Source organism: Penicillium waksmanii (genome assembly GCF_028829765.1).
Source record: "Penicillium waksmanii strain IBT 27052 chromosome Unknown utg000001l:1.0-4852451.0:1.0-4856178.0, whole genome shotgun sequence".
Lineage (NCBI taxonomy): Eukaryota > Fungi > Ascomycota > Eurotiomycetes > Eurotiales > Aspergillaceae > Penicillium > Penicillium waksmanii.
In genome coordinates this window covers 1,203,365-1,219,886 of record NW_026643248.1, presented here as the reverse complement: position 1 = coordinate 1,219,886, position 16,522 = coordinate 1,203,365, and the positions used below count along the sequence as shown (strand labels likewise).

The window sequence follows — 16,522 nt, the reverse complement described above, 5'->3', positions numbered from 1 at the left end:
GGTTGACCGGACCGGACTTACCCTTTTGGGTCTCAACTCTAAACCCTAAAAACGACGACTGAATGCACTTCCCCGCATGAATCCACAACTTGGGAATTTGACACCAGCACTGAATCTCCTTTTGTCTGCAAGATAGTCGAGGTGTTATCTAGCCGGTGGGAATCCGGTTACTTGAACCAACGATAATCGAGCGATTACCAATGGATCCAAGACGACCTGTCTCCAAGCATCGTTATTGGCGCCACTAGATTGCTCGCAGAAAGACGCATGAAGATGAAAAGCAGTACATATTTCCCAGAACGACTTGGGACTCCGATAATTCAACATCCAATTATTCAAGAAATTCACTTTCATGCTTAGTCCTTAATCATGACCATTTCCGCCATGTCGGAAGACCACGACATTCACAATATTTCTTCCAAAGAGAAATTCCCTAACTACAACGCCGGGATGACAAAAGAAATGGACGAGGAGAATGCTGCTGGTCAATTGGAGGAGATCAACAACTTCCGACAAGGACTCCACCAGCGGCATATCCAGATGATCGCCCTCGCTGGCACTGTTGGCACAGGTCTCTTTCTGAGCTCCGGTCGTGCTATCGCCCACTCGGGTCCGTTAGGAGCCTTTTTGTCGTACTCAATCATCGGCCTCGCTGTGGCAAGTGTGGTGTTTGGTGTTGGAGAGATGGGTTCATTGGCACCTCTTCAAGGAGGTATTATCCGATACTGTGATGTCTTCTTCGATGAGGCACTCGCATTTGCCAATGGATGGAATCAAATATACTCGTATATTGTGTCCATCCCCGCTGAACTGGTCGCCTGTGCTGTTATCGTCGAATTTTGGGTCACCGTGAACAGTGCTATATGGATCACTATCTTTGGTGTTATCATGATCTTCACAGCACTGCTCTTCGTACGCGTATACGGTGAACTGGAATTCGGCTTTTCAATGCTCAAAATAATGTTGATTATCGGTATCAACATCATGGCTCTAGTCATCACCTGTGGTGGTGCACCAAATCACAAGACTACAGGTTTTGAATTTTGGAAGGCTCCATATGGTCCCTTTGTTCAATACCTCGAGATCAAAGGCTCACTTGGTCGTTTTCTTGGGTTTTGGGCCACATTCAGCAATGCCCTTTATGCTTATTCAGGCATCGAAAATATTACCGTTGCTGCCGCAGAGACTAGATACCCCCGACAGGCTATCCCAATAGCTACACGACGTATATTTGTTCGAATCTTGGTATTTTATATAATCACGATATTCATGATGACTTTGGTTGTGTCATCTGCCGATCCAGATCTTCTTTCGGAATCGGGAACAGCAGCCCAGTCACCCTTTGTCATTGCAGCGAAGTCCGCCGGTATCAAGGTGGTACCATCGATCATCAATGCGATTGTTCTGACGTCGGCTTGGTCTTCGGGTAACTCGAATATGCTCGGAGGATCTCGAATCCTATATGGACTGGCTATGCAAGGCCATGCACCTGCTATCTTCAAGCGCCTCAATCGCTTCTCGATTCCCTATGTCGCCGTCGCTCTTTATGGTGTCTTCATGGCCCTCGGATACATGTGTCTCTCTAGTGGTGCATCGGTCGCCTTTACGTGGCTCCAGGACTTGGTGTCTATATCGACACTCGTCAATTGGATAACTCTGCTGATTGTCTATCTTCGATTCTTATATGGATGCAAGAAGCAGGGGATCGATCGCAAGCGAGAGTTACCATGGGCAGCTCCATTTCAACCATATGGCGCATGGTTTTCGTTGGTCATTTTCATCCTTCTCTTCTTGACCGGAGGGTTTTCTACCTTTATCAAGGGTCATTGGTCAACGGAGACCTTTATCAGCTCCTACTTTAACCTTCCTTTCATTATCATTGTTTACTTTGGGTACAAGCTCTGGAAGAGGACGAAGATAATTCCCCTGGACGAGATCCCTATCCGGCCTTTTATTGAACATTATCGACAGAACCCTGAGCCCGAGCCAGCTCCAAAACGTGGACTTCGGCGACTGAATATCTTGTGGTCCTAAATTTGGTCAATTATATAGCAAATACTACTTGTACTCTTTTGATTCCATCGCATACACTTATCTCAGTAAATTCCATCTCACCTGTTTTGATCAAATCTGAGCCTGGTCACCATGGTCAGTCTAAGATCATCAGGCAGTGTTTTTCTTAACATTAATCAAGAGATGTTCAACCGGTCCAGCTGCATAGTACAGTACAAGAAATCAACAGCAAGACTCATCTTCCAAGACATTAAAGTAATGATTGCAACTGTTAGCCTTTCCAGTACACCAGGTACCCCAGCTTGATCCACCAATATTGGTGGTGATGTGAATTGGCCTATATTTCTTTAAACGAAAATAGTGGTTACTTGACCCACTTACGAAATCGGAGAGACTGTCTTGCAGTCCCCCTCCCCCCCCTACAACGAAAAATGATCCAAAAACCCGAAGCCCGATGAAATGAAGAAATCTACATTGACCCCCAATTCCCTATACCAAAACACCTGACCCATAATTAAGGATAAGGTTAGAGCTTGATGATAATTTTCGTCCCGTGAGATAAACCGGACCGGAGTTACCAAATCGAGAATTGCCTCCACCGGATCTCGCGATAACACTTTTAACACTTTCGGTGCGGGGAAGCCATTCACAGTGATTTTCCTATATTAACTTACGAAGCTTATCTCTCTGCATGAACCCAGAACCTTACAATCGAATCAAGAAAGCTCAATTCACTACATTACGAAATTTCCAAAATCTCGCGAAATCCAATTCAATTGCCTTGCCTACCTACCGCCCTTTGCAGAACCCCGCATCATCAGCATCAGTATCACCATCAGCAACGCCCAAGTCAATTCCTTCCCTTCCCTTTCATTTACTAGGCTCGCTCGCAATGCCTGGCCAAAAACACATTGTCTTCGACGTAGTCGGCACATGCGTCTCATTCGACGCCTTCTACAATGGCATCGACAAAGTCATCGGACCACGCCTGTTAGCCCGAAATATCACAGCCCGCTCCTTCGGCTTTACATGGATGACAGCGGCGGAGCTGGAATTCACCTTTCTCTCCATTTCCGAGCGCTATAAGCCATACAAGGAAGTCATGCTGGCAGTCTTCTTCCGCACACTATACATGATGGGCGTTGAGGATCCTCGCTCTTTCGCAACTGAAGCCGAGAGAAACCAGTGCGCGCAGAGTTACTCCGATCTCGAGCTACGCCCCGGAACAAAGGAGTGTTTTGCTAAGCTTCGTGATGCGGGTTTCACGGTCTGGTGTCTTACTACTGGAGATGTGACGCGTGTGCGGGGCTATTTTGAGCGCGGGGGTGTCGATATGCCTCTGGTGAATTTCCTTAGTTGTGATACGGCTGGCATTGCTAAGCCGGCGCTGAAGGCTTATAAGCCTGCTTTGGCCCGGTTTAAGGATGATGATGTGAAGTGGTTTGCGGCGGCGCATATGTGGGATGTCTCGGCTGCTGTGAAGGTCGGGTTTCGGGGTGCTTATTGTACTGTTTATGAGAAGGAGTCTTGTGCGGAGATATTTGATGTAGATATGGAGGTTCTTGAGGATAGTTTGCCTGTGATGGCGGATAAGGTCATAGCAGCTTCATCTTAAAGGGGCTTTGTACAAATTCAATCTGACTATAAATGAAAATGTAAAGTGTGGTTGTACATTATTATCGAAGAAACAGGCTCCAAGAGAGCATTTATTCTCTGCTCATATCCATACCCTGAGTTGATCCGTATTGTGGGTTCGTTAGAAATTGTTCAAGCACTTGTGATTCCGTCCAGGTAGGCCAAGCCGCTGGAAATGATGTACTGGCAGCGCCAAAATCTGGTGATTCAAAAATGGGATCAAGAGCGCCTAACGGATCCGTATCTTGCTCGGAGGGCGAAATAAATGCTTGACTGAAATCCATGTCCACTTTTTGATCATACGCATAAATGTCTCGAGATTGGCCGGCTTGTAGTATAGCCTCCTCTGTATGGCTTGTGGCAGGACCTGTCGCAAGATTTGGTGCTTCAAAAGCGGCATCTTTCCTCACTCTCGTTCCCCAATGCTTGAAAGCCTCGTAATCTGAGATTGGTCGCTCGGGTGAGATGATTTCGCCGTGCTGGGACAGCTGGACCCCGCTATGGAGACGCGCAAGTGCACGCTCAAGCGTTTCAATCAAAAACACTTCAGACTGAGCCGACTCGCCAGCCGCAGACATCTCTCGAATCATATCCAGCCCTTTGTAGAGCGGTGTTCGATACTGTTCTGAGAAACTCTGGATTGAGTAGGCAATCAAAACAAGAAGTGATGCTCGACACGAGCTATATTCGATATATGACGCTCGTGCCAAGCCTAGCCCACAATCTTGAAGTTCTTGTAGAAGATCCAATGCCTCCATCGCTGCCTTAATACAGTCATCGACCAACTCATTAGGACCCAAGGAGTTCTTGGAACCAGGACCACCTGAGGACAGGGTTTTTTCGGCGACACTGGACTCTGGGTTTGCTGGTGAATTATTCATCGAGTCTGACATGTTTTTCTTCAGCAGGAACGGCCGCCCAATAAACATGCGAACTAAGCAATATTCCAGCTGAAGATGCATGACGGAACGAATTTGCACTACCGGCTGCAAACTGCTGGACACAAGCTCTCGGGGGAGAGAGCTCCACCACTTCTCCAGCGCCGATTTTGAAGTCAAGAGACTCGATATTATTTCGGGGATTTGGTGTTTGCGGCAAGTGCGAAGTTTGCGTCTGCGCGGGTGTTAGTACTGGTCAGATGCCGAAGCTATCAAGACGTACACATCACCAAACAAGTCCTCCAGGAATTGAATCAATTGAATCGAGGCCCCGGCACGTGCGACACTGGTACGAGTGTCAACCAATTCTGATCCAGGCCGATATACAGGCGGTGTCGCGTCGATTTCAGTTCTGAGTACTGAAAGAGGTCTTCCGTGGAAGATTGAAATTTTCCTAGCCTTTATTAGCAAATTTTACTATATATGGTCAACGCTGAACTCACCTTTCGAGAAGATATGCCGTCCACCATACACGATTACGGGTCTCAACCATGGTCGTAGTAAAGGCATTGTTCTTGCATCTTCGATGCATCCCATTCTGCATTGCAAGCCGAATTGCAAGATTGACGTAGATATACCCCAGCCCCGAGGTATCGACAGGAAGTGCATAGTAACCAAATAGAAGACAGGCTTGAACACTTCCAAGAGAAGATTGTTCAATAATCTCTGGAAGTAGCCGGATCGCTTGCTCGTAGAAAATGGCACCAATATCCTCTTCGGCAAATGTCTGGCCTTCGGTTGCGGTCGATTTACTCGTTGACGACTCGAGGTGTGCATACTGGGACCCAATCGCGAATACAGTAAGTAAGATGCTGATGATCACCTCGCCTCCTTTCTTCGTGGTAAAGCTGCCGCGGTCCTCGTACAGAAGACTCATCCTCTCGAGGAGCCAGGACTCCTCAACTAAAAAGTAGTGGGTCTCCACATATTTGAAAAAGATTCTTGCCAGAAATTCAGCAATTGGGCGAGGTGGACAGCATGATATTGCCGCTGAGAGATGATCACGTCCTGATCGTAATTGGTGGACTCGTGGGAAATCCCAACCTCTGTTGCGATCGCTTGTGTTCTATTTTCTTGAATTAGATGATCTGTTTCCATGTTCTGGCAGATATCGACAGAGGGAGGGGTTGATCCTACCCGGCTCTCCAATCCTCCCATTTGCTCAAAATGTTGTTTCAGCCGCATGGAGAAGTTCCAATATGAAAATTCGCCGGAAAAATCTAAAAATATCAGTCATGAGACATATCCAAATGGAATCAAATCGCGGAGACTGACGTGTTGTATTATCTTCCCTCGGATCCATCGTGCACGCTTCATCGTCCATCACCAATCCCTCTTCCACTTCTTGGGCGTCGGAGCCAACAAGGCTTGCATTATCGCCATCGGCATCGAGCGAGTCCGCTAATTCAGCAAGACTTTTTGAATCAAGTCGGATACCTTTAATTGTATGTTTTAATATTCGTTCCATATACTTTGAGCGGTCGATCAATTCTCGAAAGTCTGCCTTAGCCAGTTGTTCCCTGTTTGCTATTTTAGCGCCTTTGTGCTCCCAATAGTGGCTTTATGCATACTCACGCTGGAACGTAGGCCCTGAAATCAGCTGTCTTTGGAGCTTGCCTTCTCTCACAGACGCGTTGGAAGCGGAGGCACCTTCTGCATGGTGTTCCACCCTCACACTTCTCCTTCATGCGCCGACAGTCATCACATCTGTATGGAACATGTTAGACATCGTTCGTAATGCTGGAGTACTCCTTGATACTGACGCTCGAGCTGTGCGTTTCCTATTTTCCATATCGCTTCAGCTTCATTTGTGAGGGAGTGTCAAGTGGCTGGAAGTGATTAACTATCCACGGGGGAGGTACGGTTCCCCACAGCGCCGCCAGAGTGTGGGGTCGGTTGATCTCGTGACTCTCGCAGTGATAAGAACACCAGCGAATGAGAGCGCGGAATCTAGAACCTACCCTGATTAAGTTCCGAAGTTCAAAAGAGCCATTGTGATAAGCTCTCCTTCAATATACAGTGATACTATATGAGCATGATCTTCACTTACTATTGTGGAGTTGCATAGTGGAGACCTGTGCATGTACTCAGTTTATTTGCTTTTTCCATGACCTTGCGGGCCACAATTCGCCAGTTGATTTTGCCCCACGAACCTAGAAAGACTGGTTTTAGGACAAAGTCGCAAGTTTCAGCAGTCTATTAGTATGGGAGATCCTCCATCAAGTATGGTGCTCCAAAGCCGCAACCTTTCTAACGGTTGCAAACATTTGCCCCATGTTGGCCTCCAGCCTCAACACACAACCCGCATGGTCGGCTTCAGACTCCACTTCTAAAACAGTACCTATGAGGCTATGCCTTTTCTGCGGGAGGAAGTCACACCTGTCTTCCTGATTTGGTGTAATAAACGTATGCAGCGGCCATCCTATTCCCATTCATGAAGCCTGGAGTGAAGCCGCCTACAGTTCCCTCAAGTGTCGAGTCCGTGTCTATGATTCAATGGGATAAGCTTCCACCGATCTTCCACGACGCTAAGCGGAGATTTACAGTCAGGGGTGACTCTTTTTCCTACGTCTCTATTGGGAGGAGACAACAAGCATTTCTTCTGAGCCCCATTTACTTCGAAGATCATGGCTCAGTACCCCGAGAAGACGTTATCGAAATATTGAAACTGATTTTGGGTGTCATTACGCATAATTCCTAAAAAGAACTAGGTCATGCACTTGTGCATCATGTGCCTCGGCAATTATGGCTCAGCACGACCAAGCCTAAATGAACTTTGAATTTTGTAAACATAATTTGGAAAGCTAGATATGGGAGAGGATGATCCAGCCCCTTCCTATTGGCTATGGCCATCAGACATATGCACCCCAAGGAATTTCATCGTCATGTATTAATATCCAATATGAAATAAGTCCTGTATACTACCTACCTGTGTAGTCGTTGCGCTTTAAAATCACGATTCAGATTGGTTATTTTAAGTCCTAAAAATAGTCGCATACTGAGATGGAAATGGAATCGGTAGCAGGAGGACTGAACCTTTTTCTAAATATGGGAGTGGTCGGTCAGAATCGGCTCCTATTGGCAGATAGCATCAAACATATAGATACAGTCATTATGTATAAATCCTAAAAAGGAATAGATTGTATACGTGCAACCACTGCGCCCCAAGAATTATGGCATAGCTCTATCTATAGGGTATTGACGGTTGCTTGATTAAAAACTAAGTATAAAAGTTTTAGTCAGTCAGAACCAGCTTCTATTGGTAGATATCACCAACTATATGCATTCTGCAATGCAGTCATCATGTGAAACTCCTAAAAAGGAATAGAGTGTACTTTTGCAACTACTGCACCCCAACAAATACGGCTCAGCTACGGAAGTGGTTGAATACAACTGTGCATACTATTTGAAGGCTGAATATAGGAGTAGTCGATCAGAAACACCTCCTATTGGTTGAAAGGATCAAACATACGTACACCTGCAAGTCCGTAGACCTGGGATGCGGTCTCATATCTGAACCTCAAAAAGAGAAACATATACACCCGAGTCTATTTGCGCCCCACAAATTACGGCTCAGCTCAAGGGCGTACTAGATCAAGTACTGATTTTGGAAACCGACCATGGGAGAAGACAATCTAGATCCCTTCCTATTGGTAAGTGGTATCCAACACATCCACATCATGATACAGTATATAGATGCGGTCATCATGGGTATGGATCCTAAAACGGATTAAATACATGTGCATCTACTGCGCCCCCTAAATTACGGCTCAGCTCTATGTACCCGTAGATTATTGATCGGCCTCATTTTAGAAACTGTATATGGGAGTAGTTAATCTAAGTCACCTTCTATTGGTAAACAGCATCAAATACATGCAGTCCGTAGTACTGTTATCATGTATGAATCCTAAAAAGGAATAGACTGAACTTGTGCATCTACTGCGCCTCAATAAATACGGCTCGGCTCGGAAGCTTTACCGATTCACCCACTAATTTGAAAGCTGAATATGGGAGAACACAACCCAAATCCACTATTATTGGTAAATGGTATCCAGCACACATCCACGTGCAGTCCATATGTAGATGCAGTCATCATGTATGAATCCTAAAAAGGACTAAAATTTACATATGCATCCACTGCGCTTCGAAAATTACGGCTCAGTTCTCGACGGATTTCGTCAGTGAGTGGTAAATCTGAAACCTTGATATGGGAGAACACAACCCAAAGCCGGTCTTATTGGTAGACTGACAGGTCCTCCCAAATCAACCCGCTCCCTACCTATAACTTCGCCCTGCATGATTCATTAGGCAGCACCATTTCATTTTCGCAAGGCAGATTCTGTGAACTTCCTACTCCGCGCAGAAGTAAAAAGATATTCCTCCAGCCTAGCGTTTCTTGGCATACTGGGTCAGCCGGAGGGTCACTCAAGGCTCGGCTCCTCAAGATCCCGGTAGTACGGAGCACAGGGCACAAAGTACAAGGATAAGGTAACTCGCAGATCAACGACACATTCCAATATAAGAACTTTAAATAAATTTGAACTCGAAGCAAATCGCCTCTTGACGGGAGTGGCGGGAGTGTAGTGTAACAGTCTCAAGAACTTTGTACCTCCACGCGTACGTACGGAGTAGTTCAAGTTACATTGTGGGTCAAAGCTTGATTCTAATTATATCCATTCTTAAGCAAACTGAGGGGTACAAGTTTCATGGCATCTAGATCTGTGGTTTGCTTATATTACACTAATACCTCCGCGTCCTCAACCATCTGGCGCATGCATTTGTTGAAAACACAGATACATGAATGCAATGAATACCAGTACCAGGTAGAACTAGACGCACAGAACTACTATTAGGGTATAGTTAAGTTTAGATGGAAATCCATGAGTAAAATCAGCGCCTCGCATCATTATTAGGTCTGCACTGCGACAGTAAAGATATCAAGCAAGTAACTTGAAGCAAACAAGCAAGACACCCAGGCTCCACGAGTCGAGTCCCGTTCCCAGCCAGCCACAGTCAATCATCTCCACTCAGCCATAACAATCACTCATCCCGACAACGCTACACTATACACAGAACTCAACTCAACTCCCCTCAACTCAAGACAGAACTTGAAACTTGATAAGACTAAAGAAATGCCGAAGCGCTGCAATTGGACTAACACATGGAGCAAACAAACGGAGCTAACCGAATGAACCCCTCAAGGAAAATAAAAGGAGTTTAAAAAAAATTAACGAAAAAGAAGGAAGAGAGAGAGAGAGAGAGAGCGGGCGGGAAATAGGGCACACAGAAAAGCGGAGCAAGAACAAGATATGGCGTAGCAAAAGTACATCACAAGAAGGGTAATAGTGAGGTAGGTAGTGGTGGTGTGGTGTGGTTGTTAAAAAAAAAAAGAAGAAAAGGGTTTAATAAAGTTAAGAGGAGTAGGAGAAAATCCCCGGTTTCCTTCTGCGAGGAAATCATATTATCAAAACCATTCTCTTTTTTTCGGCAATGCGTGGGCCCATCCAGCGGAAAATAAAACGAAAATAAGAAAAAGAAAAGGGAGGCAAAGCAAACTGCGTTAGGCGATAAGGGAGTGTGTTGGTGTGATGACAAGGAAAAGGAAAAAAGTGGTTGGTGAAGGAGAGAGTGCGAGTTGGGATGAGATCGGTTCAAATCAGTTCAAGGTCAAGTTCGGCAGCCGTCAACGGCTCAGGGGAGAGGAGCAGAGCATTGGAATTGTTGGAGGCGGGTCGTCTTAACGAAGGGAGAAACCCTTGCGCTTGCCCTTTTCTTCGATGGGCCGGCCGCTCTCGAGGCGAGTTTTCTTTTCATCTAGCTCTGTGCGCTGCCGGTCTAGCTGCTCCTTCATCTCGCGGTGTCGAGCATACAATTCGTCTTCGCTCTGTTTGAGCTTGCTTTCCTTTTCGGAAACCTTCTGCTGGAAGACCATCTTCATTTCTGCCTCCATCTTGGACAGCTTCTGCTCGTGGAGGGCACGCTCCTCCTCCTGCTTCACAGCGGGGTTGACCTCCTTGAACACGCTGGGGTCCTGGGCAACACCCATCTGGGTGAGCTTGTCGGAGCGGTAGTTCTCGTACAGGAAGTTGTTGGTGTGCTCCTTGAGCTCCTCCATGTGGGTGCGGATCAGCATCTGGCGCAGCTTGACGAAGTCGCAGTGCTCCTCGTTGTCGACCTCGATGATACCCCAGGGGTAGCTACGGCCACGGACCTTACGGCCATCGGCAGCGGCGACCTCGGAGTTGGCACCGACAACGGCGAAAGGAACCTTGGACATGATCTCCTGGTTCTCGGCAATGGTCTCCTCATCGTCGAGCTCGTAGCGAGGGCCCTCGAAGATCTGGATGGAGTGGTGCTGGATATCGGCAAGAATCTAAAAAAAAGTGAAACATTAGATTCAACCCCGCTATACACGTAGAGAGAGGGGTATTTAGGGGAGGGGTGAAAAACATACGCGCTCCTTGAAAGCAGCGACCTCCTCGTCGGTCAGGGTATCGGCCTTGGCGATAACGGGGATCAGGTTGACCTTGGTGTGCATGCGGCGCATGACCTCGATGTCCAGAGGCTTCAGGGAGTGACCGGTAGGCTGAATGAAGTAAACGCAGGCGTGGATGCGGTTGTCGACAATGTTGCTGCGGTTGACCTTGTTCTCGGCCTCGAGGTAGGTATCGAAGCGCTGCTCGATGTTCTCGACAATTGGGCGCCAGGAGTCATCGTTGTTGACGAAGTCACCGAATCCGGGGGTGTCAATAACGCTCAGGCGGAGACGGACGCCGTTCTCCTCGATGTCGGCGCTGGTGGACTGGATGGAGACGGTCTTGGGGATGATGTCGGCGTTGGGGCCAGTGCGCTCCTTAGGAGGGTACAGAGAGGTGTTGAACAGGGTGTTGACAAGGGTTGACTTTCCGAGGCCGGATTCACCTGAAAAAAGGGGGTGGTGTGAGTTTCCGTGCCGATGGCCATTTGTGGGGTGATTCAGTACGTACCGACAACCATAACATTGAAGTTGAATCCCTTGCGAACACTCTTGCGGTGCCACTGGTTAGGCAGGTTGGCGAAACCAACGTAGCCGGTCAACTTACGACGAACAACGTTCTTCATGTCGGTGGCGGCTTGGGCGACAGCCTTGGGGTCCCGAGAGCTAACGGTCTGGGCGTTGCCGGAGATGGGGTTGCTGCGCTCGACGAACGGGGACTCCTTTCCACTGCTGGGGGTAGGAGAGTCCCGAGACGCGACGGGGGATTCAATGGCGGGAGATGAAGCTAGAGAAGACATCAGCGGCGAGTTCTGATGAAAGTAGTCGAGTGTCCCTGAAACCTGGGGATATCGCGACTCCGGAAGGACAGCTTACACATGGCGAAAGTCGTGTTGGGAAGGGAAGGAGAGGAAGTGAGACTAAACGATCCCCTGCGAATCAATGATCATGTCAGTTCGGTCCTGCAATCCGGGGTGGGGGGGAATGATTCTTTTGTCGTATATTCTCGAGTAAAGAAAAAAAAATCGAGTGGGATGAAGATCGAGAAATGTCAGGGAGGAGTTTCGTACCTGAAGACGTCGGAGAAAAGGGGTGTTCGGGAGTGGACGTTGCAGAAGAAGAGAAGCGAACGACCAAAAGCACCTCAAGGGAGGAAGCCAAAAAGACAAAAACGAGAGAAAGAGGGCGGATGGGGGGGGAGAGAAGGAGAAGGGGGGGAGGTTGAACGGAGTTCCAGTCTGGGAAAGAAAGGGGGGGCCGGGTGGATTAGTTACTTGTGACCTACAGAAGAGGTATGGTACATATTGACAGTACTAGTACTATGTACGATTTTACCACAAGTGATCTGTCGAATTGACTACCGATCATCTTGGATTAGGGTTCCAGTATGATTTATCGAATTGGCTCAGTATTATTCATATTCTCTTCATCTATTTATTGCTTTATTTATTGTTTTCTCGTCGCTGCAATGGTGCTGCAATTGGCATTCCGTAGAACAGTCGCTGTAGCACAGTAAATACATCAAACAGGCAGTATCTAGGTACAAATATAAGTTCGAGTATATTAAACACAAACTCCAATTTACCCTGCTTTCACTTGTTGACCCATTGAATACGGTGCTGCTGCTGCTGCTGAAGCTCCCGGGGTAATCTTGGATCAGGGGCTGGTCACGTGAGCTCCACCAAGTGTGGAGAACCAATTGTATAAAAGAATACGAGTACTTACGAGAACTACTTGTGTACTGTACACTGTATACTCAACGAATAGCATAATAAATAGGATATTGGTTACGGCACTATCTGTACATCCGACTCTATTTTCCAACCTTGCTCTTCTTCTTGGGTCGCGCTGCCTCATCATCATCGCCACCACCCGCCGCAGGAGCATCTCCCATCTCGTCATCACTGTCTCCGCTACTCTCATGCGCAGAGTCGAACTCCTCTGCAACATCCGAGTCTGAGGATGCATCAAAGTCCTCGTCCGGTGTGTCCGAGTCCTCATCCGCAGACCCGCGGTCGGCCCGGACAACCTCCTCGTCACTGGACTCATCCTGATCCAGCGTCGCGGCAATCAATCCAGAGGCGTCTTCGGTCATCTCGTTCTTGATGCGAATGCCCTTGGCCTTGAAGAAGTCCTCCAGGGGTTGTTGCTCCTCACTAGAAAGAAAAGTAGGTTAGTGTCTGTGTCTGTGTCTGTGCCAGCGCATGGCTTCACACAAAGGAACGACATACCGGTTGATGTTGCTGAATTGGTGCTCGCCCAGACCGGCCTTCAAGGTCACGGTAATATCAAAGGTGCGGCTGGCAGAGATGGCACCGCCCACACGCGACATTGTCACCACCGCCACGTTCTCCATCTGAATATAGGTGGCAGGCTTTGGCACGAAGAGCAGACTCTTGTCCAGGAAGTAAAGCAGTCCCTCGTTGGCCTTGATGGAGCACTTAACTCCCTGGTGGCCGTGGTGACTAGTGAAGTCCTTGGACGGCATGATGACCTTCTTACCCGACAATCCGCGGAAAATTTTGGTCACCACCTGGTGAATCGGTTCCTCGTAGTGCGATTGAAGCTTATCTTTGTAGTTCTGTTGCAGCAAGTCCTCGGTCATGTTCAGCTCCAGGCTGATCTCCTCATCCAGCTTCAACTGCATCACCAGGAACGGGTACCGGGTCTGGCCCTGGCGCAGGGGCGGGTCCAAACCAAGCACGATCAGTGTGTGAGTATCGTCATTCTTGGGCAGCAAGAAGAACTTCTTGATGGCGGAATATTGAATCTTATAATCGTACGTCTTGCCGCGAAGACGGAAGGAAGATTCGTACATATCGATATCGAACCGACCTCTGGGCGTAAGATGAAGAACATCCAGGAAAGTGGCAAAAGTATCACCAGCCACGTCTCCGATCTCCGCCTTATCCATCAGCGTCTCGTAGAAAAGATTGGCCGCATTCTGCTCCTCGACCTCCTCTTCATTCTCCTCGCCCTCAGCACCCTCAGCGCCCTCGGCCTTCTCCTTCTTCACAGCCGTGCCGGGGATGTAGAAGCGCATCTCGACCAGCTCGTCAGAGCAAGCAGCAGCCTTCCGGCCACGGTTTTCTGTACTGCCGGCGGGTTTTCCATTCGCGCCATTCGCATCGGCGGCTGAGAGCGAGAATTCCACGGCGACCTCGTTCTTGCCGGCAAGGTTGGTATTGGAGATCTCGGAGTAGGGGATTTCGAAGGCGGGTCGGTTCTGCACGTTGAAGGAGAGTTCTGCTTTGTTGAAATCGGCTTTGCCCCAGTTCCATCCTCGAAGGGCGTGTTCGCGACTTTCGACATTGATGCCGTACCAGATTTTGAAAGCTTTGCTCAATCGTTCGAAGTCCTGTCAAAACGGAAGCGATATCGTTAGTAAAACAAACCCCTTTGGAAACAGGTTCTGGGAACGTGTCGGGGGCCATCTTTCATACCTCCTGGTCAAATCCATCCAGTTGAATAACACCCGATGTGCGTGACAGAATCTTCAACTCGAATCCTTTGGCTGCGCGACTCCACTGCGCGGCACCGATGTTGCTGCTATCCAGCGTGAAGGTTTCGCCGCCGCCGGAGGGTTTCCATCCCAGACCACTTTCGGCGAGCTTGCATTTTCCTGGTTGCTTGGAAAGATCCAGGTAGATGTTGTCGAAGCTCTCCCTGTTTTCCATTGTTAGCTTTGAGGTGGAGGTGAAAGAAAGATGGGGAATCGGGCGCGCACATTTTGGAGGAGCTCTAAAGCCGATGTGTCCGAATCGGCAGGAAGAGAGAGAATCGAAATATTATAGAAATGAGGAAAGAGTTGGCCGGGTAGGTGGGATAAGATGGGGGAGGGGGAGGTGATGGTGGTGATAGCTCTAAGAAAGTCTCGGAGGTCGCGTTGCGCGCCGCAGGGAGGTCGGCCACTTCCACTTCCGCCCGTTTGGGTTTAGTGTGGTTGGCGGTGCAATCAGAGTTGCCAATCGGTGTTGTGATGAAATGAATATTTTAAGGCTGTCAATAAAATAGTTCTTTTTAATGTAATTTTTATTCAACTATCACTTGGTGTTTTCTAGGCTGTCTACTAGGTACTATAAGTAGAATGGAAATCAAGGCTGCGAGTCAGGTCCAACTTGAAGCAGAGGGCTACCTTGGTAGTAGTGCTACTAGTTATATATTTCAGTCACCCCCGAGGTCCATCATCACCTGGACATGATTGAAAAACCAACAACCTTGAAATTGTCGCCATTGCAATCTTAAAGACGAAACCGATGCTTGAAACATATTAATAAAAATACAAGTCTAACTGTATATCTATTTATTGCTTTCTGACTATCCTTTATTAAAGATCACGCCAACTACGCACAAGTACATTCTACGGTTCCAGCGTCGCGGCGTGAAACAGCATTGTGGACACTCCAGGATCCCGGCGGGACAGGTTCCTTCGTATAGAACTCCGTAGTTCTCAGGATATTGCGATGCATTACATCCCCTCAAAGCTTAATCCTTGATGAAACAATCGCAGCGCACTGATGGGATCTGCCGAAACCACTTTTCAAGTAGTTGCCAGTGTTCTAGACTGTCTCGGTTTCAGTCTCAGTCGCAGTCGCAGTTTCAGCACTGTGTTGTATCCCTAGTTGGACTCCCAACCACCATCACCACTCCACCCATATTTTCCGATCGGTTCCAGCACGGGTGGATGGTGGATGTGAATAGTGGACAGAGTACGTCGACAAGCAACAGAGACTGCGTGTACAGTGCGCGAAACAAGACAAGCGTGGAGCAGAATTCTATAATAAGTGGCATTGGGCGCGGGGCTGGATTCGGTCTGCTGTTTCGGCCCACTTGTATCGGAGCTAACGTTTAGCATGGATGACAATGTGAAGACGCGGCAGAGCCAGGCAGAAGCAGAGGCAGCAGAGCTAGAATAAAATTGATGGTGCAAGCTGTGTTAGTTTGTATGTATTTTTTTTGCTCCCCTGTAAGGAGTCGACATCATCGATGGGATGGGGACCAAGCACCCGGCATAAGCATAAACACCCAACTTTGGGAGCCGGGATGTTCAGGCTGGATGTAGATCCTCATTCAACGGGTATCGACTGGGTATCCGACGTAATTCGGGCTGGGATCGGGAGTCCCGGGACCTGATGGTAGAATGGATAGAAGATGTGGGTGGGGTGAATGCCTGGGATTCCAATAATTCGAGACCTGCCACTAGTATGACTGGAGGTTGGGCTGGGCACTCGGTAGAAGTGGAAGAACTGGCATGGATGGGAGACTGGAGAATGGCAGTCGACATCATCCTGGGATCCACCAGGGACGGAAGAGCGAGAATTGGGAGATGTGATTGGGTGGTGGAGAAGCAAAGAGTGGAGGGAATTCCCTGGGAAGTTGTGGCTCGGCGTATTTATAGGGAGGGTTACCATACAGTACAGCCAAGCACTACTGTACACACTACTCGTACCATACTGACCAC

The 16,522-nt window shown here is 48.1% G+C and overlaps 5 protein-coding genes across 5 annotated transcripts; 2 read left to right on the top strand and 3 right to left on the bottom strand.

The window, feature by feature from the left end:
- Nucleotides 1-384: 384 nt before the first annotated feature.
- On the top strand, nt 385-2,034 carry N7481_000436 (aromatic amino acid and leucine permease; the record flags this gene model as incomplete). The annotated part of the gene is made up of 1 exon (XM_057259655.1): nt 385-2,034. The coding sequence occupies one exon, from the start codon at nt 385-387 to the stop codon at nt 2,032-2,034; it is 1,650 nt and encodes a 549-aa protein (XP_057127487.1).
- An 871-nt stretch (nt 2,035-2,905) lies between these two features.
- N7481_000435 (putative 2-haloalkanoic acid dehalogenase) lies at nt 2,906-3,628 on the top strand (the record flags this gene model as incomplete). The annotated part of the gene is made up of 1 exon (XM_057259654.1): nt 2,906-3,628. The coding sequence occupies one exon, from the start codon at nt 2,906-2,908 to the stop codon at nt 3,626-3,628; it is 723 nt and encodes a 240-aa protein (XP_057127486.1).
- Nucleotides 3,629-3,719: 91 nt separating this feature from the next.
- Nucleotides 3,720-6,292, bottom strand: N7481_000434 (Zn(II)2Cys6 transcription factor; the record flags this gene model as incomplete). The annotated part of the gene is made up of 6 exons (XM_057259653.1): nt 3,720-4,761; nt 4,810-4,980; nt 5,030-5,652; nt 5,724-5,806; nt 5,862-6,132; nt 6,170-6,292. Coding segments are annotated over 6 exons (2,313 nt in total), but the record flags the coding sequence as incomplete, so codon positions are not given.
- Nucleotides 6,293-10,323: 4,031 nt separating this feature from the next.
- Nucleotides 10,324-11,861, bottom strand: aspB (septin AspB; the record flags this gene model as incomplete). The annotated part of the gene is made up of 3 exons (XM_057259652.1): nt 10,324-10,959; nt 11,041-11,507; nt 11,573-11,861. The coding sequence occupies 3 exons, from the start codon at nt 11,859-11,861 to the stop codon at nt 10,324-10,326; spliced, it is 1,392 nt and encodes a 463-aa protein (XP_057127484.1).
- Nucleotides 11,862-12,874: 1,013 nt separating this feature from the next.
- Nucleotides 12,875-14,738, bottom strand: N7481_000432 (FACT complex subunit POB3; the record flags this gene model as incomplete). The annotated part of the gene is made up of 3 exons (XM_057259651.1): nt 12,875-13,217; nt 13,293-14,419; nt 14,505-14,738. 3 exons carry the CDS (start codon nt 14,736-14,738, stop codon nt 12,875-12,877), a joined length of 1,704 nt encoding a protein of 567 aa, XP_057127483.1.
- Nucleotides 14,739-16,522: the final 1,784 nt, after the last annotated feature.